Source organism: Sabethes cyaneus, chromosome 3 (genome assembly GCF_943734655.1).
Source record: "Sabethes cyaneus chromosome 3, idSabCyanKW18_F2, whole genome shotgun sequence".
Taxonomy (NCBI): Eukaryota; Metazoa; Arthropoda; class Insecta; order Diptera; family Culicidae; genus Sabethes; species Sabethes cyaneus.
In genome coordinates this window covers 144775027-144792551 of record NC_071355.1, presented here as the reverse complement: position 1 = coordinate 144792551, position 17525 = coordinate 144775027, and the positions used below count along the sequence as shown (strand labels likewise).

The following is a 17525-nucleotide window of genomic DNA, read 5'->3' as shown; positions in this document are numbered from 1 at the left end:
CATTCAGTTCTTGTAAAAGTATTATTTTAACATAACAAAATAAGCAGTACTTTAATGATATTTAGTATGACTCAGATATCAGCTACACTGAACTGGTTGCTTTTTAGACGGTTTAGTGTTTTCGGATTTAGATCGAGTTTAGACCAAAAGTTATATATTCCAGAATTCGTCAGTTGGATCATGTCATAACTGCGCCCAAACTAGTTGGGTGAACTGACAGAAGACTAGAATTGTCTGCTATCATAAATTCTATTCCGATTTCCAAAAAGTTTCGTGCCATGGAATAGTTGTAAGTTTAGCTGTCTTTAACACACAACATACCGTGCAGCAGAGCTACCACAAATACAGATATTTGTGCATGCATAAATTTGGGACCCACCAATTATTTCAGTTGCTGTGATTTCTGGCTCTACTAATGTTCCTGAATTTTAAAGTACTCCATAAACTATTTATGTTATTTAAAAGATTAGATCGAGAAAATAAAATACTCCGGAGAAAACGGTAGGGACCCAAATTTCTGCATGCACAAATATCTGTATTTATGGCAGCTCTGCCGTGAAGGGGTCATTTGACCCATTGCTTTTTTTGGTTCATTTTCACGGCGTTATAACACAATTCTGTTTAGCAACTTTTATTAGAAAATATATGGAAAACATAATGCAAAGTATGGTGCTCTACTATTTCTTTTTTATCGAGAAAATTATTAACGCTAATCTATTGATAATCGCGTGATTTCCGGTCTTCTCGCGAAAAATATTCGTAGAGTGAAGTCGGTATGTTTAGTGTTAAAATCAATCCCTTTTATGCTTGCTACCTTTAAACTAAGGTGCTAGTGCTTTAGACTAACAACTAGCTTTCGGCTATTAGATACCGGTATAACATAATGAAGCAAGATCCAAGCATTTCAAAATAATTTTTCATGTAAATTTTTCTTTTCATAGAAAACTTAAGAAATATTCCCGTGAAAAGTAAAAAAACAATTCTAGTGTATACTTTATTTTTTTAGAATTTTCAATTCGGTTCCAAAAGAAATAAAAGGGTGAAAAAACCAAAAATTTCAAATGAATTTTAGAGCTCGAACGTTATAGATAATACGAAAAGAAAACTGCCGAGATTTAAATCGAGGTGTGAGTTTTATGAAAATTAATATGAAATTCCAGTTCAGGACGGGATCAAATTTAACATAACATAAAAATTCGGGTTCGGATCGGGTTTTGGTTTGGCCGAAAAAAAAATTCGGGTTCGGGTCGGGTTCGGGCTTAGCAAAAAAAATAAATCCGGGTTCGGGTCGGGTTCGGGTTTGACTGAAAATAAAATTTCGGGTTCGGGTCGGGCTCGGGTTTGACAGAAAATAAAAATTCGGGCTCGGGTCGGGTCCGGGTTTGACTGCAAAAAAATTTTCGGGCCCGGGTCGGGTTCGGGCTTGGAAAATATGAAACCCGACCATCTCTAGTCTCCAGAATGGGGTTTTGATAAGATAAAGCACTTGGTTGTCAAATAACAAATCAAATGTAAATTAATCACTTTAAACCAGATCGGCCATTCCAGAATTGGGTATTGTCAGGTCACAGATTTAGCGTATCGTTTTAGACACTTCGAACTGATATGGCCAGTTTAGTTCTGATTGATCATTTCGGAACGGATAGGTATACATTTGAAACTGTTCCGATAACGCTAAGCATTATTTTGAATCCTAAGCTATCATCTGTGATCATGTAGTGACCAATTTCGAAATAACCAATCAAAATACTTCGAAATGTAAAAAAAATCACGTACCGAATCAATTGCAAGAACTTTGATACGCATATTGCTAGGTTTTACCTTAAATCTTAGACTGGTCACCCATGACCCCGCAAGAGCCTACTTCAGAACCTGATTAATCTCATTATGAAAAGGCGAAAGATTTATTCAACATTTCAAGAGAGACCAGACTTGCGCTCCAGAACTTCCGTGAAGTTCTACAGCCTCTTATTCAGCAACTCCTATCTCTACTTTCTCGTAGTACCATCCGGGATATGTTCCTTAGTAGAAATCGGACAACCGGTGGAAAATAGGGTCGTATGCGGACAGAGAAGAGGGCACTCATACGAAGGCTGAGTGTAAATTCTCCGCCTGCAAATGACGGATCTCAGTAGGAATAGGTTCGAATAAACCAAAAATACTCGGAACCAGAACAGAGGTTCCAAAGCCCCTAAGGAGAAAGGTTTTTAATAGCTGTTATCCATGGCTATAATGTAAAACGAAAATGGATAAAACCCCTAATCCAAGGTGTCATGCGACCCATGCCGAGGGATGAATGGTGGGGAGGGGGGCTTCTATAAATACTCAGCCGCTAACGGAGCCTGTGGAGTACCAGGGCGCTCTTCACAGTAATCTTTTTTTGATATTGAGGCAAACTCTCTCAGGAGTGAACAATACAGAAATCCGAAGAAAACCAACTAGAGTTCATTCAGAGAACATCTGGGGAACTCTCGGAATTCCTGTCACATTAATTTACGCACACCAGCTGAGCTGGGCGGTGCAGTCAATGACCTGCAGAGTATGATTATTGATGCTTATACTGCAAACTGTCCGTTAATCACGCGGACAGTCTGCTGTGACGTGCTCTGGTGGAATGAATTGCTCAGCAACCTTCGTCGGGAGGCTAGGCGTTTATTCAACAGGGCTAAGATCACGTCAATTGCAAATTGTCCTTCGACAATGAAGCTTCAGTTTCAACTGGAGCAACACCGCTCTGCTTTAAAACTGGGTTTAATCAGCTTCAGTAAAACGGACTTCACTTCACCATGACGATCGGTTTTAAAGTTTCTTTTAACTTTTCTATCAAATATTCAGTAGAAGATCAGTAGCTTTTAACGCAAATGAATTAAATTTGAGTAACAATTTCTACAACACAACGTATAAAATATTTAACCTAGTCAACATCGACAAATCGTGCCCGACTTTCAGTTGTCGTCATTTGAAACAATCATCAACTTCAGCTGACGCTTGCTGTTCAACAAATGAAAACAGTCGCTTCATGTATGATGCGAAGGTAAAAAAAAGTCAGCTTCATTTATTTGTTTCGTTGCTGGGCTCTGGTTCAGAGCACAACAAAATTTGTGGGGCTGGTTGTACTATCCTCGTCATCGTTGTCAGCAGCTTAGAACTGGGGTGGTTTGTGCTGTTTTAACCTTCATTCAACTCGATTTTGGGTTACTCGTCGCCAATTTTCCAGGCAATTTTGAAGTGCAGTTTTTTTATCTATACCTATAAAGAAGGATTTCTGTCTGTCTGTCTGTCTGTCTGTCTGTCTGTCTGTCTGTCTGTCTGTCCGTATGTTCCTTATAGAATCGAAAACTACTGAACCAATCGGCATGAAAATATGCATGTAGAGGTTTTTTGGGGCCAGGAAAGCTTTAGTGATGGTTAGAAACCCCTCCCTCCACTAAGAAGGGGGGCTCCCATACAAATGAAACACAAATTTCTGCATAACTCGAGAACTAATCAAGCAAATAGAACAAAATTTGGCATGTGGGTGTTTTCGGTGACAAGAATTTATTCTATGGTAAATTGAGACCCCTCCCCTCTTTATAAGAGGAATTATAACTCCTCTCCTCTTTAAAATGGGGGGCTTCCATACAAATTTCCTCATAACTCGAGAACTAATCAAGCAAATGGAACCAAATTTGGCATGTGAAGGTTTTCGAGGGCAAGAATATTTTCTATAGTAAATTAGGACCCCTCCCCACTTTAAGAGGGGGGGCTCCTGTACCAAAGAAACACAATTTTGCTCGTAACTCGAGAAGTAATTAAGCAAATGGAACCAAATTTGGCATGTGGGTGTTTTTGGAGACAAAATTTTTTTCTATGATGAATTGGGATCCCTTCCCGTTTTAGGAGGGGGGGATCCTATACACATGAAATACAAATTTCCTCATAACTGAAGAACTAATCAAGCAAATGGAACAAAATTTGGCATGACTGAAGTTTTTGGAGCGTCTTAGTAGAATACGAAACCTAAAAACGTTCGAAAACAGACACTGAGGAAGCCTGCAAGTCGTAGGCGAAATACGTATCTGTCATTGAATAAAATACACATAGTAGAATTAAATTGGATAAGTTTTCTTATTTTTTATTTTTAGGTAAAATTTGGCATGTGAAAGTTTTCGAGGGCAAGAATATTTTCTATGGTAAATAAGGACCCCTCCCCACTTTAAGAGGGGGGGGGGGGGCTCCTATACAAACGAAATACAAATTTCCTCATAACTCGAGAACTAATCAAGCAAATGGAACAAAATTTGGCACGTGGGTGTTTTTGGAGACAAGATTGAATTTGAAGATCATCCGAGATTCATGATTTATGTACAACACAGGTTAATTTGTGGCAATACGAAGTTTGTCGGGTCAGCTAGTTTAAAAATAAAAGAATGTCGGTTTAGATCTGGTCGAGCCATCTCGAACGTTGAGTCCCTCTGTTCTGGGTGCCGGTGGGGTTGTTAAATAAAACTGTTTTCCTTAAGACGTTTCAAATCCGTTAGTAATTTCCTCCAGTAGTGTTTGTGGCCTTTGATTCATGTACCCTCCGCCACTCTTCACTTTCAGTTTGTACTCCACCAAATATCGTCCACAAGGACACGTATGTCCTCAGTGCGCATTGTCAAATCCTTAAAACTATCGGTCTAGTAAGGAGTTGTTTGTATATTGTCGGCTTCGTACGGTGGTTTATGTCTCTTGATCGTACCGTTTTGAGAAGGGCGAAGTACGCTCGATGTCTTGTTTGAATACGTCGCTGGATCTCCTCATTTGTGTTGCTGTCCGCGGCCACCAGCGATCCCACATACATGAACTCATCAACCACTTCTGGTTCGTCCGTGTCAACAATTACCGTTCGCGAAAAGCGCACGTTGGTCTCGTTTGAGCCTCTACCATACATGTTTTGGCCTTCGACGCAATCCTCCTAGCTTCCGCTTTCAATCCAGTGCAAATAGCCTACGCCGTGGCAAAGTTTCTGGTTATAATATTTAACCGCGTAGTTTGCGTAGCCAAAAAGTTTGCTACATTTCTGAAAATAAAACTTCTTGATTCGATATCTGCTCGTCGAATCACCCCTTCAAGAGCGATTTTGAAAAGCATGCATGATAACTTGCCAGCTTGTCTCGACCCTCGCCGCGGCTGGCCGTGGCCGTGACTGGGGAGGGTGTGCACCAACTGACAAGCGGTGTAAGCAGTAGGGTTTTTCATGCAATGTAACATAATTTCCTATGTTTCATCCTTAGAAACTATTTCGACTAAAAAATTAATCAATGCGGGACACTTTCCGGGACGCTTAGTAATCCGGGACAAGTCATCCGAATCCGGGACAGTCCCGCATAATCCGGGACGTCTGGTCAGCCTACCTTAGGGCGATGTGCATCGTGGTTAATAACGTGTTTGAATTGTTTGACTTCGATTTATCGAGTAATAGTTTTAAAAATAGACTAAGGCAAATAATGTAATATGCTAAGTTAGAAATGTGTCAATGTTAAGCTAAGTTGTACTATGTTGATATTGTATTTGTATGTAGTATGTACGTCAGATTTGTAATAGTGTCAAAAGATAGTGGGATTTTTACGCGCACTTGAGAGTCGACCTCAGTTTCATTGAGACCCACAGAGGTCAGATAAACAAATACAAAAAATTAAATAAAAAACTAGACAAATTTACAAATCAAATGCCATTAGTTTCATCCAAATCAAAATAGCCAAAGTTATGAACATAGCAAATCATGGGTACCCGGGTACCCTTGTCGCCCTCTTACGTAATAAAAAAGTTTAAATGCCTCTCATTGCTAATCCCCTTGATAGATATGCAGGAAATTACCTCATTTACTTAAGATCAATGAGTTTTACGATGTCAGAAAATTTCAGTGACGTATCTTTCAAATTGAATGAGTTATAACTATTTTCAAACTAAAAAGGTACCTGAGTACCCTGTCACACACATAATGGTTAAGAATACACATTTTTACAAGGGCCCTATTCTCATAGTCACCTCACTTACATTTTTTAGATGAGAACACAATTAGCGGTTCTAAAAGTCACCTGAGACTCCGGTTAGCTAAGTGACAGTACAAATGTAATGGTGACTGCAAGGTGCGGAGGGGTGACTTAGAATAGGGCCTCAAATAAATAAGTATTAGTAAATTTTTCTTTTCTTTAAAGGATTTTCATTTTAAAAACTTTGGGTACCGGTACAAGTACCAATATTACCGGTACTGATGCTTCCTGTACCGATATACCAGTTTTCAAAAATGCTTTCGGTACTCCTAACCCTAACTCCACTGCCGCCGGTTACCCGCCGTGGCCTTTACCTGTCGCCAGGATAGGTTCTCGTCTACAGCCCAAATGTCGTTGGCTAAGCTGCATCGCCCTGTGCCTCAGGAACTGTATCTCCTACGCTGTCCTTGCGGATCCCAGTCGAGTGCTTTTCTGCAGATCTCGTTCGCTTCCTTCCTCATGGTGTGTCCTGATGGTCACCGTGAAAGGGTTATGCCCGCAACACGATACAGTGATGTGGCCTGCGACCTCGTACAGTCAAGCAAATTACACCCTCACCCCGATCAGGAAAAAGGAGCTCATTTTGGCTGCCAGGGGTCTAAAAATGAAGAAAGCTCCCTGTCCTGACGAGGCACTGAAGGCGGCGATCCAAGCATATCCTGATATGTTATTTATTTATTTATTAACTTTTTTTTAATGGGGCTTTCAACCAGTGGTTGGTTCGCTCCAATCCTGATATGTTTAGAGAGACGCAAAAGATTCACAAACTCTTATAACTCATAATGAGCAGAACTTACAAAGTTTTTTATGATTCTAAACAAAACACACTAGTTAGTGATTCTTGTTACCGTTCGTAACATTTATACTGCATGTTGTAAAATTATTTGAGTAAAATTGTCTAATAAAATATTTGTAGTCTCCGGACCACTGAAAACAAATACGGCCAATTCAAATGTACACTAGACAAATAGGGATAGAGTTAAGCACATACTACACTAAAAACGAAAAAAGTTCAGTTCAATGGGTGGTTGGAAAAGGAAGTATAAGGAAACAGCGAAAGAGATGTCGAATAAAGTGGAAGGATTGTACAAACTCATCAGAGGAAGTTAATTGGTGACGAACCACAGACTAAAACACATTGAAGTGGACCAAAAAACATGGTTTTAGACAGAGTGAAGGGAAAAGTAGTTAAAACTTAGATCTAGATAGATTATTTAAAAATAAAAAGTGTAAGTTACAAAAAAGGGAAGAGTCGAATCAGGTAAACTAAAATGCCACAAAATACTGTTACTAGCGGTGCGAAAATGTTCAGGGGAAAGTTTTAACCAAATACCGTGCAACTCGTTTTTCCCCTTGGACCCGTTTAAATTGGTTTATTTGCCCGGTAATCAATTACGGCGATTCCGAAGGACCAGTCGGATTGGAGAATGGCTAGAGCCTATTTAGAGGCCATAGTCCCCCAAAGTTACAGCGATCGAATCGAATCGAAGTGAAATCTCAACCAACCCTTCACCACGTGTCTCCACAGTCTCAGTCAGTCCACAGTCTCCAGGGCCCGGATCAGAAGGTCGCCGCGTATACTTACGAGAAGCTACCGTTGCTGTTCGGTTGCTACTACCGGCCGCAGCTACTGAAAGAGGCAACCGTCGTTGGATACCATAGGCCGAGCTGGCCTCAGCCTACGGAGATTTGAATATTCCCTTGAATTACATCGTCGGCCACCCGTCAGTGTAGTCATTCCGTCATCGTCGCCATCCCGTCATCATCGTCACCCCGGCAGAAAGTCGAAAAACCACCGTACTGAACCACCCATTTATTACTCCAATACTCACACACAGTTCTATGTATCCGTTAGGGAAAATTAAAAGGATAAATTATACACAGTAGCTTTTCTTTCGAGCACTTATCACAGTCCTGGTTCACGGAATAAGCCAGAGCCGACCTTGAGCTTTTTCAGTCTCTCGCTCGTGCTCGAGCGTGAAAAGAGGTCGTGAGCACCCGTCCCAGACGGTCCCCAGTGATTCGACCAGCGACCAGGGGTATAGTAGGTGGAACCCCTCTCGTTTCGCCAGTAACATTCTAAACAAAACACACTAGTTAGTTCATCAGTACCCATGAATGAAGCTATCTAGTTATTTGCTTATTTTCTTATTTATTTATTAATCTATTACTAACTTACCATAAATACATTTTTTTAAGTGCGACAAAGTACGAATTTTTATGCATGAGAACATCTTAAATAGTGTCGAATTCTGTTCACAGTTTTATACTAAACAATGGCATCGGGGTTCCCAGAAAAGAACGTGAAGAATAATTCCCATCTTGTTATTTTCTGATTTGCATTATGAAAAAAAAGTTGGTTTATTGTGGAATACAACCCAAAGTTTACCGCATTCGTATCGCACACTTTATTCATACCTCCACGTAACCACTTGGGATCGCATGAAGCAAACATCCATTAATCACAAGCTTTATTGATTGTAATTAAAAAAAAAGTGATTAATAACAAAACTTTGGGATTAGAACCCAGTGCCAACAGAACTGATGACGCAGACTTTACTGATATCACCACGTGAACACCTATGGTTGGTTCGAGAAAATAATGTTGATGAGTTGCGTTTGTTGACTCTGTGTGTTTGTCTCCATAGAGACATAATGCGCCGCTATGTGCAATGTACGATCGAGCAAGTACGGCAAGGGACGTCGAAGTTTCACGGTGTGTTCAACATTAAAATTAATTAAAAATTAAACTGCATTCAACAGCATTCAGATTAAATCTGAAATATCTCTCAAATTAATGGAGATAGAAGAATAGTGTAAAAGAGATAAATGTAGATGAATCAATGGCCGTTCTTTATAAATTTATGAAAGACTAGGTTCACGAGCTACTTTACTAGATAATTGTAAAAAACCTGTGATAAATGAGATACCATGAGAAGTTTTTTCTTGAAAAGTGTTTTTGTTTCATGTTTTTCTGTAATATTTATACACGATCTAACAGAAAATCTTCTGAACTTTCCATTTAACATAAAATAAACACAAATTAGTACGTTCATTTTCAACATAAATTAGATAATGTGCAAAAACGTAAAAAAACAGTAAAATACTCATATTTCTGTAACCAGCAATTTGCGACCCCATGTTTCATAGAGTTTTTTTCTTGTCTAGGGTTCCTCTATCTGTGGTAAAAATACCCCAGATAGGGAACCTAACACCCTGTATAAATGCTAGCTGGGTCGTCAGCAGGGCTGTCCTGTACTCAATGCACCTATTCTGATTATTTACCTGTAACACCTCTGCCAAACAAAATTCAAAAATGTTATGTATGGGGCATTTATAGAGTCAATTATTATACACTAGTTGAGCCCGAATCTTACGATCCGGAAATTATAAATATCTGATTAACTAATGTTTATTTGAGCGTCTTAGTAGAATACCTGAAACGATAATAAAGAGGAAAAACAAAAAGATATAAGATAAGATATAAGATTTATCCAGCTTTTTACGCGCTATAATGGCGGACGCTATAAATTGTATTCGTAATATGCGAACAATCTTTTTGACAACTCTGCATCCATCAAAACTGGGCATTCTTCTTCTGTACGGCAGTGTTACTCTTTCTTTCGTTTACGCAAAAGAAGGAGAGCAATAGTTTTGTTTACATTTCGCACATTTTCGCTTTCCTTCTTTGGCGTAAACGAAAGAAAGAGCACGGTAGTGTTGCAAGAGAAGAGTGCCAGATTTGATGTATGCAGAGTTGTCAAAAAGATTGTTCGCATATTACGAACACAATTTATAGCGTCCGCCATTATAACGCGTAAAAAGCTGGATAAAAGATATAGGGTAAGGAACGAGTTAAGCAGTGTTACCTATTTTAATCAGTTGAACATAAATGATCCGAAAATGCACTTTTTTATTCATATTTTCAAAATCTTTTGATAGGATCATCTTCACAAATCACTTAACCATACATTTGATTCACACAAACACAATTTACTGGGTTTCCGACAAGAAATATGATGAGTTAAAAATTGTTGTCCAAAAACGTACATTTTTCAGCTGCTGAAGGCAATCGCCACCTCGCTACTAACGAATTCATCAAATTTTCAGCACTGATTACAACCACTCTGAAAGTCAAGCACTCAATTGTCACATACCATATAATTCAGTCTCTTTTTTTCTATTATCTAAGGCTTTGTCACTAGCCGAAAGTTTTATTATTTTCTAACAAAACTGAAAACAAATTCTGAATTGACGGAACCTGTTCACCACTAGCAGCAGCTGCAGCACAACTGATAAACTATCGTGTTGCCAAGACACTGTTTCGGTTCTGGAAATAAGAATTTTAAGTTTGAAATTAACTGAAACCTCCCATAGTGAAAACGTGGTTCAATACTTTCAAGAGAAATGTATGTTCATAATTAATTTTTCTTTATTAAAAACAACACAAAAGACAGCTTTTTCAATAATTTTCGAAGATTTTCTCAGTGATTTAATAAAGCAACGACGTGTTTCAATGTTATTTGCTTTGACAACACTGTTCTGAGTCGGATCGTTTGTACTGCTATATGTTTACCTCTTTTTGTTCTCTGTTTTGTTTTAAAGCGAAAAATCAAAAGTTTAGCTCAACAATAGTGTCTTCCAATGGTAACAGCTTGAAGAACTAAAGATAGCAAGAAGATTGGTATGCTGATATCCCCCACTCAGTCAACCCATCGCTTGTAATAAGGTAAAACAATCAGTGACCCGCTTAGACTGCTTAAAAGTAGTTCTTTACCCTAAATAACTTTTTAGTTTTCTTCTTTTTTATCGTTTATAAATATCTGTTCAGAATTCAAAAAACTGCGGGTACATTCCATTGGCCAGTGTTTGCGAAAATGTTTAATCTTAGTATTAGTTCTTTAAGTTCTTATATGGCATAATATAACTCTAAGATGTTGCACATAAAAGAGTCAGTCGGAAACTGAAACAAATAGTTTTTATGGTCGTATTGGATTTTATTTAACTGAATAAAAACTTCTGGCTGTTTGCAACATTGCCTGATTAGAGTAAAATGTTGCTTAGAAAATTCTTGATCGTTTGCTATCATTAACTCATTTTTTAAAATTTTGCAACTTGGTCCGGTCTGATTTAACACCGACCATATGATATCGCGACAAACAATCCAGTTGAGCAGGCGAGTCGAGCAGTCAAATCGAGCATTCTAGTCGAGCAGTTTAATCAAGCTGTTCAGTCAAGCAGTCCGGTCGCGCAGTCGAGTCGAGCAGTTGAATCGAGTGGTCGAGTCGAGCAGTCAAGTCAGGCAATACAGTCGAGTAGTTTAATTGAGCAGTTAAGTCGAATAGTCCAGTCGAGCAGTTGAATCGAGTAGTCTAGTCGAGCACTTGAGTCTAGCCGTCGAATCAAATGGTCAAGCAGTCGGGTCAAGCGGTAAAGTCGTGCAGTTCATTCGAGCAGTCGAGTCGAGCAGTTGAGTCAAGTAGTCTAGTCGAACAGTTTATTCGAGCAGTCGAGTCGAGTAGTCCAGTTGATCATCGAGCAATCGAGTCGAGTAGTCCAGTCGAGCAGTTGAGTCGAGTAGTTCAGTCGAGCAGTTGAATCGAGCGGTTAAGTCGAGCTGTCGAATCAACAGAAGTCATGCAGTTGAGTCGAGCAGTCAAATCGTGCAGTCCAGACGAACAGTTAATTCAAGCTGTTCAGTTAAGCAGCCCAGCGGAGCAGTTGAGTTGAGCAGTCGAGTTAAACAGTTGAACTGAGCAGTTTAATCGAGCAGTCCAGTCGAGCAGTTTAATCGAGCAGTTAAGACGAGTAGTCCAGTCGAGCAGTTGAGTCGAGCAGTTAAGTCGAACAGTTGAGTCGAGCAGTTTAGTCGAGTGATCTAGTCGAGCAGTTGAATCGAGCAACTGAATCGAGCAGTTGAAGCGAGCAGTTGAATCGAGCAGTTAAGTCGAGCTGTCGAATCAAACAGTTAAGTCAAGTAGTTGAGTCGAGCAGTTCATTCGAGCAGTCGACTCGGACAGTTGAGTCAAGTAATCCAGTTGAGTCGAGCAGTCTAGTCGAGCAGATGAATCATGCTGTCCCGTCTAGCAGTCCAGTCGAGCAGTTCAATCGTGCAGATAAGTCGAGCAGTCGGGTCGAGTAGTAAGTCAAGCAAGTGTGTCAAGCAGTCAAATCGAGTAGTTAAGTCGAGTAGTCCACTCGAGCAGTTAAATCGAGCTGTTCGGTCAAGCAGTCAAGTCGATCTGTCCAATCAAGCAGTTTAGTCAACCAGTTGGGCAATCAAGCAGTCCAGCAGTCGACCAGTGAGGTGAGTGAGAATACAATCCATTGTATACGAAAGCATGACGTTCTGTCAGGGACCTGTTTTTAGTTACCGATAAGCCTTTTATGACGTCCTGTCAGAGACCTGGCTTTCGGTACAGACATAAGCCTCTTATATAACTAGATAAGATTGCTGAACTAACTATTGCTCTATCTTAAGTATTTTAGGTGCACTCTCACTTCACACTGGGTGGTGCGCAGAGAGCGCTCTCGGTGCACCGCCCTGTGTGAACTGGAAGTGCGCCATAATTTCTTAAGATAGAGCAATACTTAGTTCAGCAATCTTATGGATAATAATTGACTCTATAAATGCCCCATATACATGACATTTTCGAATTTTGCGTGATTGAGGTGATATAGTTGAAAAAGCAAAATAGGTGCACTGAGTGCAAGACAGCCCTGGTCGTCAGTCGTCGTATGCTCGAATCTTAACTGGCGTGGCTGGACGGTGCTGCTAAAGTCAGTAGGATCATTGCACTAGCCTTGTAATTGCCTTGTACTCATTAACACGCTACGAAGTCTGTCGATAAAGAAGAGTCAAGTCTTAAAAGACGTTTATACCCAAGGCTTTTTGCTTTTTACGAAGCAAATCAGCAATTTTTGCACATTTATTCAAATACAACTTGCAATATGAACGAAGTCTTTAATGCTTTAATTTCTGCTAGATAGATGCCTCTCTCTAATCTTTTAATCAAAATAGCCACCAAAAAGCATAACGCGGCTCGTCTACAATTATAGCTCTCTAAACAACCACTTTACCGACGGTCGAGATCTAAGCATTGAATCCTTCCGACGAGCTCGTCATTAAATTTTATCCACATCATAAGAATCTCATCAAAAAAAAAAAGAAAGAAGATTCCCCCGAACAGATGCTACTTTTCGACATTTCGCACTCCTTTGTCGCCACTCGACCTGGTTTTGAATCGGACAAAAGTGTCTCCTAACGAGCCTCCTCAAAGTTTTTCTGTTCCCGGACGGTCCCTGGCTCTTCGCTTTCTGTCGAACAGCACAACCCACAATCATCATGAACTTTAATGACCATTTCAACGCGCGCGGCGGAATCATTTGAGCAGGCCACAACTTCTTGTCGCCACGCCGCTGCTCCGCGCCGTTTGCTTCGGCTGTTGGTGAGGATTTTTTTTCTCTATCATTATCATTAGCCAACAGCCATAAGGAGATGATGAAATTTAATGTATACGCGTAGAGCGGTTACCCATTGACCCCCCCGTCCCCCAATGATTCTGCTCCGTTTTAATGCCGCTCCACCATCAGTCAACGCCACCGTTCATTGGTCGCAGAGGGAGGATTCCCCGTGGGGAGGCGAAACAGTAGCCGTGGTAACCGGCTTCGACATGTAAGGTTTCTTTTGACGATGACGATGACGACGACGATGGCGACCGTTGGCAGCAACGGGGGAACCGTTCTTAATGGCGTCGACGAGGATTTGAAATATTAGATATTATTAACGGGCATCACGACGGTATGGTGCGCGGTGTCAAATTGCGACTGCTAGAGGGACGATTTTTTATTATTTTTAATTACGCTTAATAACAGTGATATTAAGTGCGGCGCATGGGGAGAAGGGATTTTGGGTACGACTTCAGCAAAATTAATATCCGTTGCCCGTAAGGAGTACTAATGGAGCGTACCGAGAAGAAGCTAACTACTGCTTTCGAAGCATAGATTATGGCTGATTTGGGCGGGAGATTTGAATAAATATTATGTCATTTGCCTCGAATGAAGTCGTTCGACAAAATTAAGTCTGACGTAAGAATGTGATGGATTTTTAATAAGCAAACGTATGAATGTTATTTACCAAATTAGAATAGATCCTGATATGCCAGAAGATTAACGATAAAATTAGCTATCGTCTACCGAGCTAAACTTTTAAATTCATACCGTGACTTCTGCTGGCGTGGCAGGGAATGTGCGCCCGGCTACATACACCGTGCAAACAATCTTTCATAGCGAGCAAAACGTAAATTTCCTTGTAAAACATCTCATCATGCGCGTATCAATCAGCTGCTTCACGATGATATTCTCCAAAATCAGCCACCGAATAAAGAACTCATATTTATCTACAACACAGCGAATGCATTCCACTCATCCTCCGTCATCCCATCATCGCTATTGTACTAATTTGACAATAGCTATTTCAACAAGCAGCACAGAAAAATGGAATCCCTCCTTGCGATTTTCAGTCAGATCCTTAAGAACGTGTACCGTGGAATGAATACACACACCTCGCCGTTTTTATGCCATCTTCCACGGGGCGCTGAGGTGGTGTGTACGTCGCGTCGCGGCTTCCCATTCAAAAACATTCACAATGAAGTCTGGCGCGCAGAAGGAAAGCTACCCGGCAGTCTCACGGAACCTCGGTGCTCACCCAACAACGCACAACACATCCCGTCGTAAGGAGCAGGAACGGCACGCTTCATCCTTTCGGTGTTGTAATTCATACAGTTCAGCTGTCAGGATGATGACGAGCGCGTCACTCCACGCTCTAGCTTCTTTTTAACTGCCATTTACCGGCGTAGATTTTCCTCCGTAATAAATTTCCACTGAATTGCGACAAAAAGTGCTTCGAGCAAGCGAATGAAAACAATTAAAGATGGAGTTCAATCTTATACTTACTGTTCGCGGAAAAATGGAGGCAAACGGCATTCTTACGCAGTAGCTAGTATCGAACTCCTTAAAAGAAAATTACCTTCATAACTAATGGAAAGCACGACCAACAACTGTTGAAAAATGAACCATCTCCGAGCAGCTGAATTGAGACGAGCGAGAAAGATGACGAAAAGTTGCCGGCAAAATGGAGCGCAGCATTGTAAACTTTTGTTTCTGACGAAAATAACAAAGTATAAGTTTACTGGATTTATAAACTTGTGTCGCAAGCAGATTTTTCTCCTCCCGTGCACTTAATGCAGTGCAGTAGAGCTGTAAGCCTGTAAGTGTATAATATTCAAATTTACCCTGAAAGTTTTCGGTAACATTTCAATTTTTCCCGCTGGCTGGATGAAGGGCGCAAAACAGCTTTAAATAATCACTGCATTGCACAGTACAAGGACGACCCAGTAAATGTATAATTACTAACAGATTTTTATTTCTATTATTTTTTTCTCTCTTCCAGATTGAAAGTAGACAACAATGGAGGCGCCTGGTGTCCGAAGCACATGGTGTCGCGGAATCTGAACGAGTACCTGCAGATCGATTTGCAGAAAATGCACGTGGTCACGGCCATCAAGACGCAGGGCCGCTTCGGCAAGGGCCAAGGCCGGGAGTACACCGAGGCGTACGTGCTCGAGTACTGGCGGCCTGGCTTTAGCAAGTGGAAACGGTGGAAGAACACCCGGGATAACGAGGTAAGGACGCCCCGCAGCAGGCACAGTTATTTAACAGCAAAAATAAAAAAAAAAAACATTCATAAATGGATTCGATGAATATATCCTACTTTTTATCAACCCAGTTGATGGTGACAGACTCGTGTAATCCTCCAAATTTGACATAAATAAGAATTTTCTTTTCTATATGGTGCGGAGCTTCTTAAGATGAAATAAGTGGTCAATTTTATCACTTTATAATTGGTTTGCGAATAGAGTAGTAACTGTAAAAGACAAAATTAAGACAAAAATGGTTGACATGATTTTCTCCAGCTTTATTTTGAGTACAAAGTTCAAAAGTTATAAAAGTCTTCTTTAAACTTCTTTCTTTCTTTTTCAGCTAACAAAACAAAGTTTTTAATTAATTTCCGATTGAAAAACGTGTACGAAATTTGAAGGTCGTGCTTTTAGAGGAGCGGCGTTTATTTCGCTCGTCCCTGGAATATTTATGGATATGATCGTTTTTAGTCACTTCCCGTGGTCGGATCATTACAAAATATATCAAAACAAGCGGGAAAGTCTGTAGAAACGAAATCTAAAATAGAAAGATATTTTTTATTAAAATTTTTTGGCCATTATGTTCCCTTAATCCGGGAATTGTAGAATGCACAGTATCTTTCAAATAATGACAACCACAAAAACACAAATCTACGCTTCCATTCAATTATATTCCACTTCAGTTTAGTTAGTAAAATTTTCGGGTACCAACGGAGAGCGTGGGTGCGAATCCCACCTGCCATTACCCCGATTGGTCTATATGAAATTGTTCAGTTCAGATCCAGTTATCAATTCATCGCATCAGACGTTTCCTCTCGTCCCAAGAGCCATCCCGGTACTATGGTGTTAGAAGAAAAAGAAGAAGAGGAAAAAGAAGTGATGTAAAAAGCATTGATAGTGTCTCCAGGCAAGACAAGGCGTGAAGGTGAAAGTGTGTAAAATTAGGTTAGAAAAGGTACAACAACGCTTATTAGTATATGCGCCGTTTCTCTTTACGCAAGCTGTGGGATCCGTTGATAAGACAAGCTATTGAGAGCCAATTATAACCGGATTCGAACTCAACTTCTCCTCTCAAGACCAGTAGATCCATTGGCAACCACAAGGCCTCTACAGACTTGACCAGACTTTGTATTATATTCCACGAGTTTGAGGATTATTCTGCCAAAAATTTTTTTAGATCCCCAGGGATGTTTTTTGTGTCAACGCACAACGCTCCAGCAGAAGTGATTCAGTAATAAATAGTAACTCCACGCGCGTACATTTAGATCTTAGGAAGCCTCAGTTTGCCCTTTACCGCCCCCGACGACGCCATCTGGTTTTATTATCAGAATGTAAGAAGATGCATTGTTTTTGGTGTTACCTACTCCGTAAATGGTTGCAAATGGGAGCATCGGGGGCATTTTCATCATACCTAATTGACAGAACGCTGCATGTCAAGCACTGCTAATCCATCTTTTCACCATTTGTTAATTTATCTAGCGTTGATCGCCCAGTTGGCTTTGGTGCTGGTCTAACAAGTCAGCCATCGTATGTTCGAATCTCGGCTGGGTAGTGCTGCTAGAGACAGTAGAATCGTTGCATTAGCTCTGTAATTGTCCTGTATTCTAATAACCGGTATTTTTTAGCGTTCCACAAGGGAGCAATTTGGGACCATTTTAACTCGTTATTTAATTCAGTGATGCTGCATTCTTGCTTGGCTATAGCTATTATTTTCAACCGAGTGGACCATGTAACTAATCTTGGTATTCTACAGGCTTGAAAGTGTTGACTCCTTTGCTAAAATAGATAGATAGAAGTAGGTGGGTGCGAA

At 40.3% G+C, this 17525-nt stretch overlaps 1 protein-coding gene across 1 annotated transcript in view; it reads left to right on the top strand.

Moving 5' to 3' along the window:
• The window catches only part of LOC128744517 (discoidin domain-containing receptor tyrosine kinase B), a 672699-nt gene that overhangs the window by 422257 nt on the left and 232917 nt on the right, over positions 1–17525 (top strand). The window contains exon 4 of the mRNA XM_053841578.1: positions 15469–15700. Coding sequence (XP_053697553.1) covers positions 15469–15700 — 232 coding nt within the window. The remainder of the gene's footprint in view (positions 1–15468; positions 15701–17525) is intronic.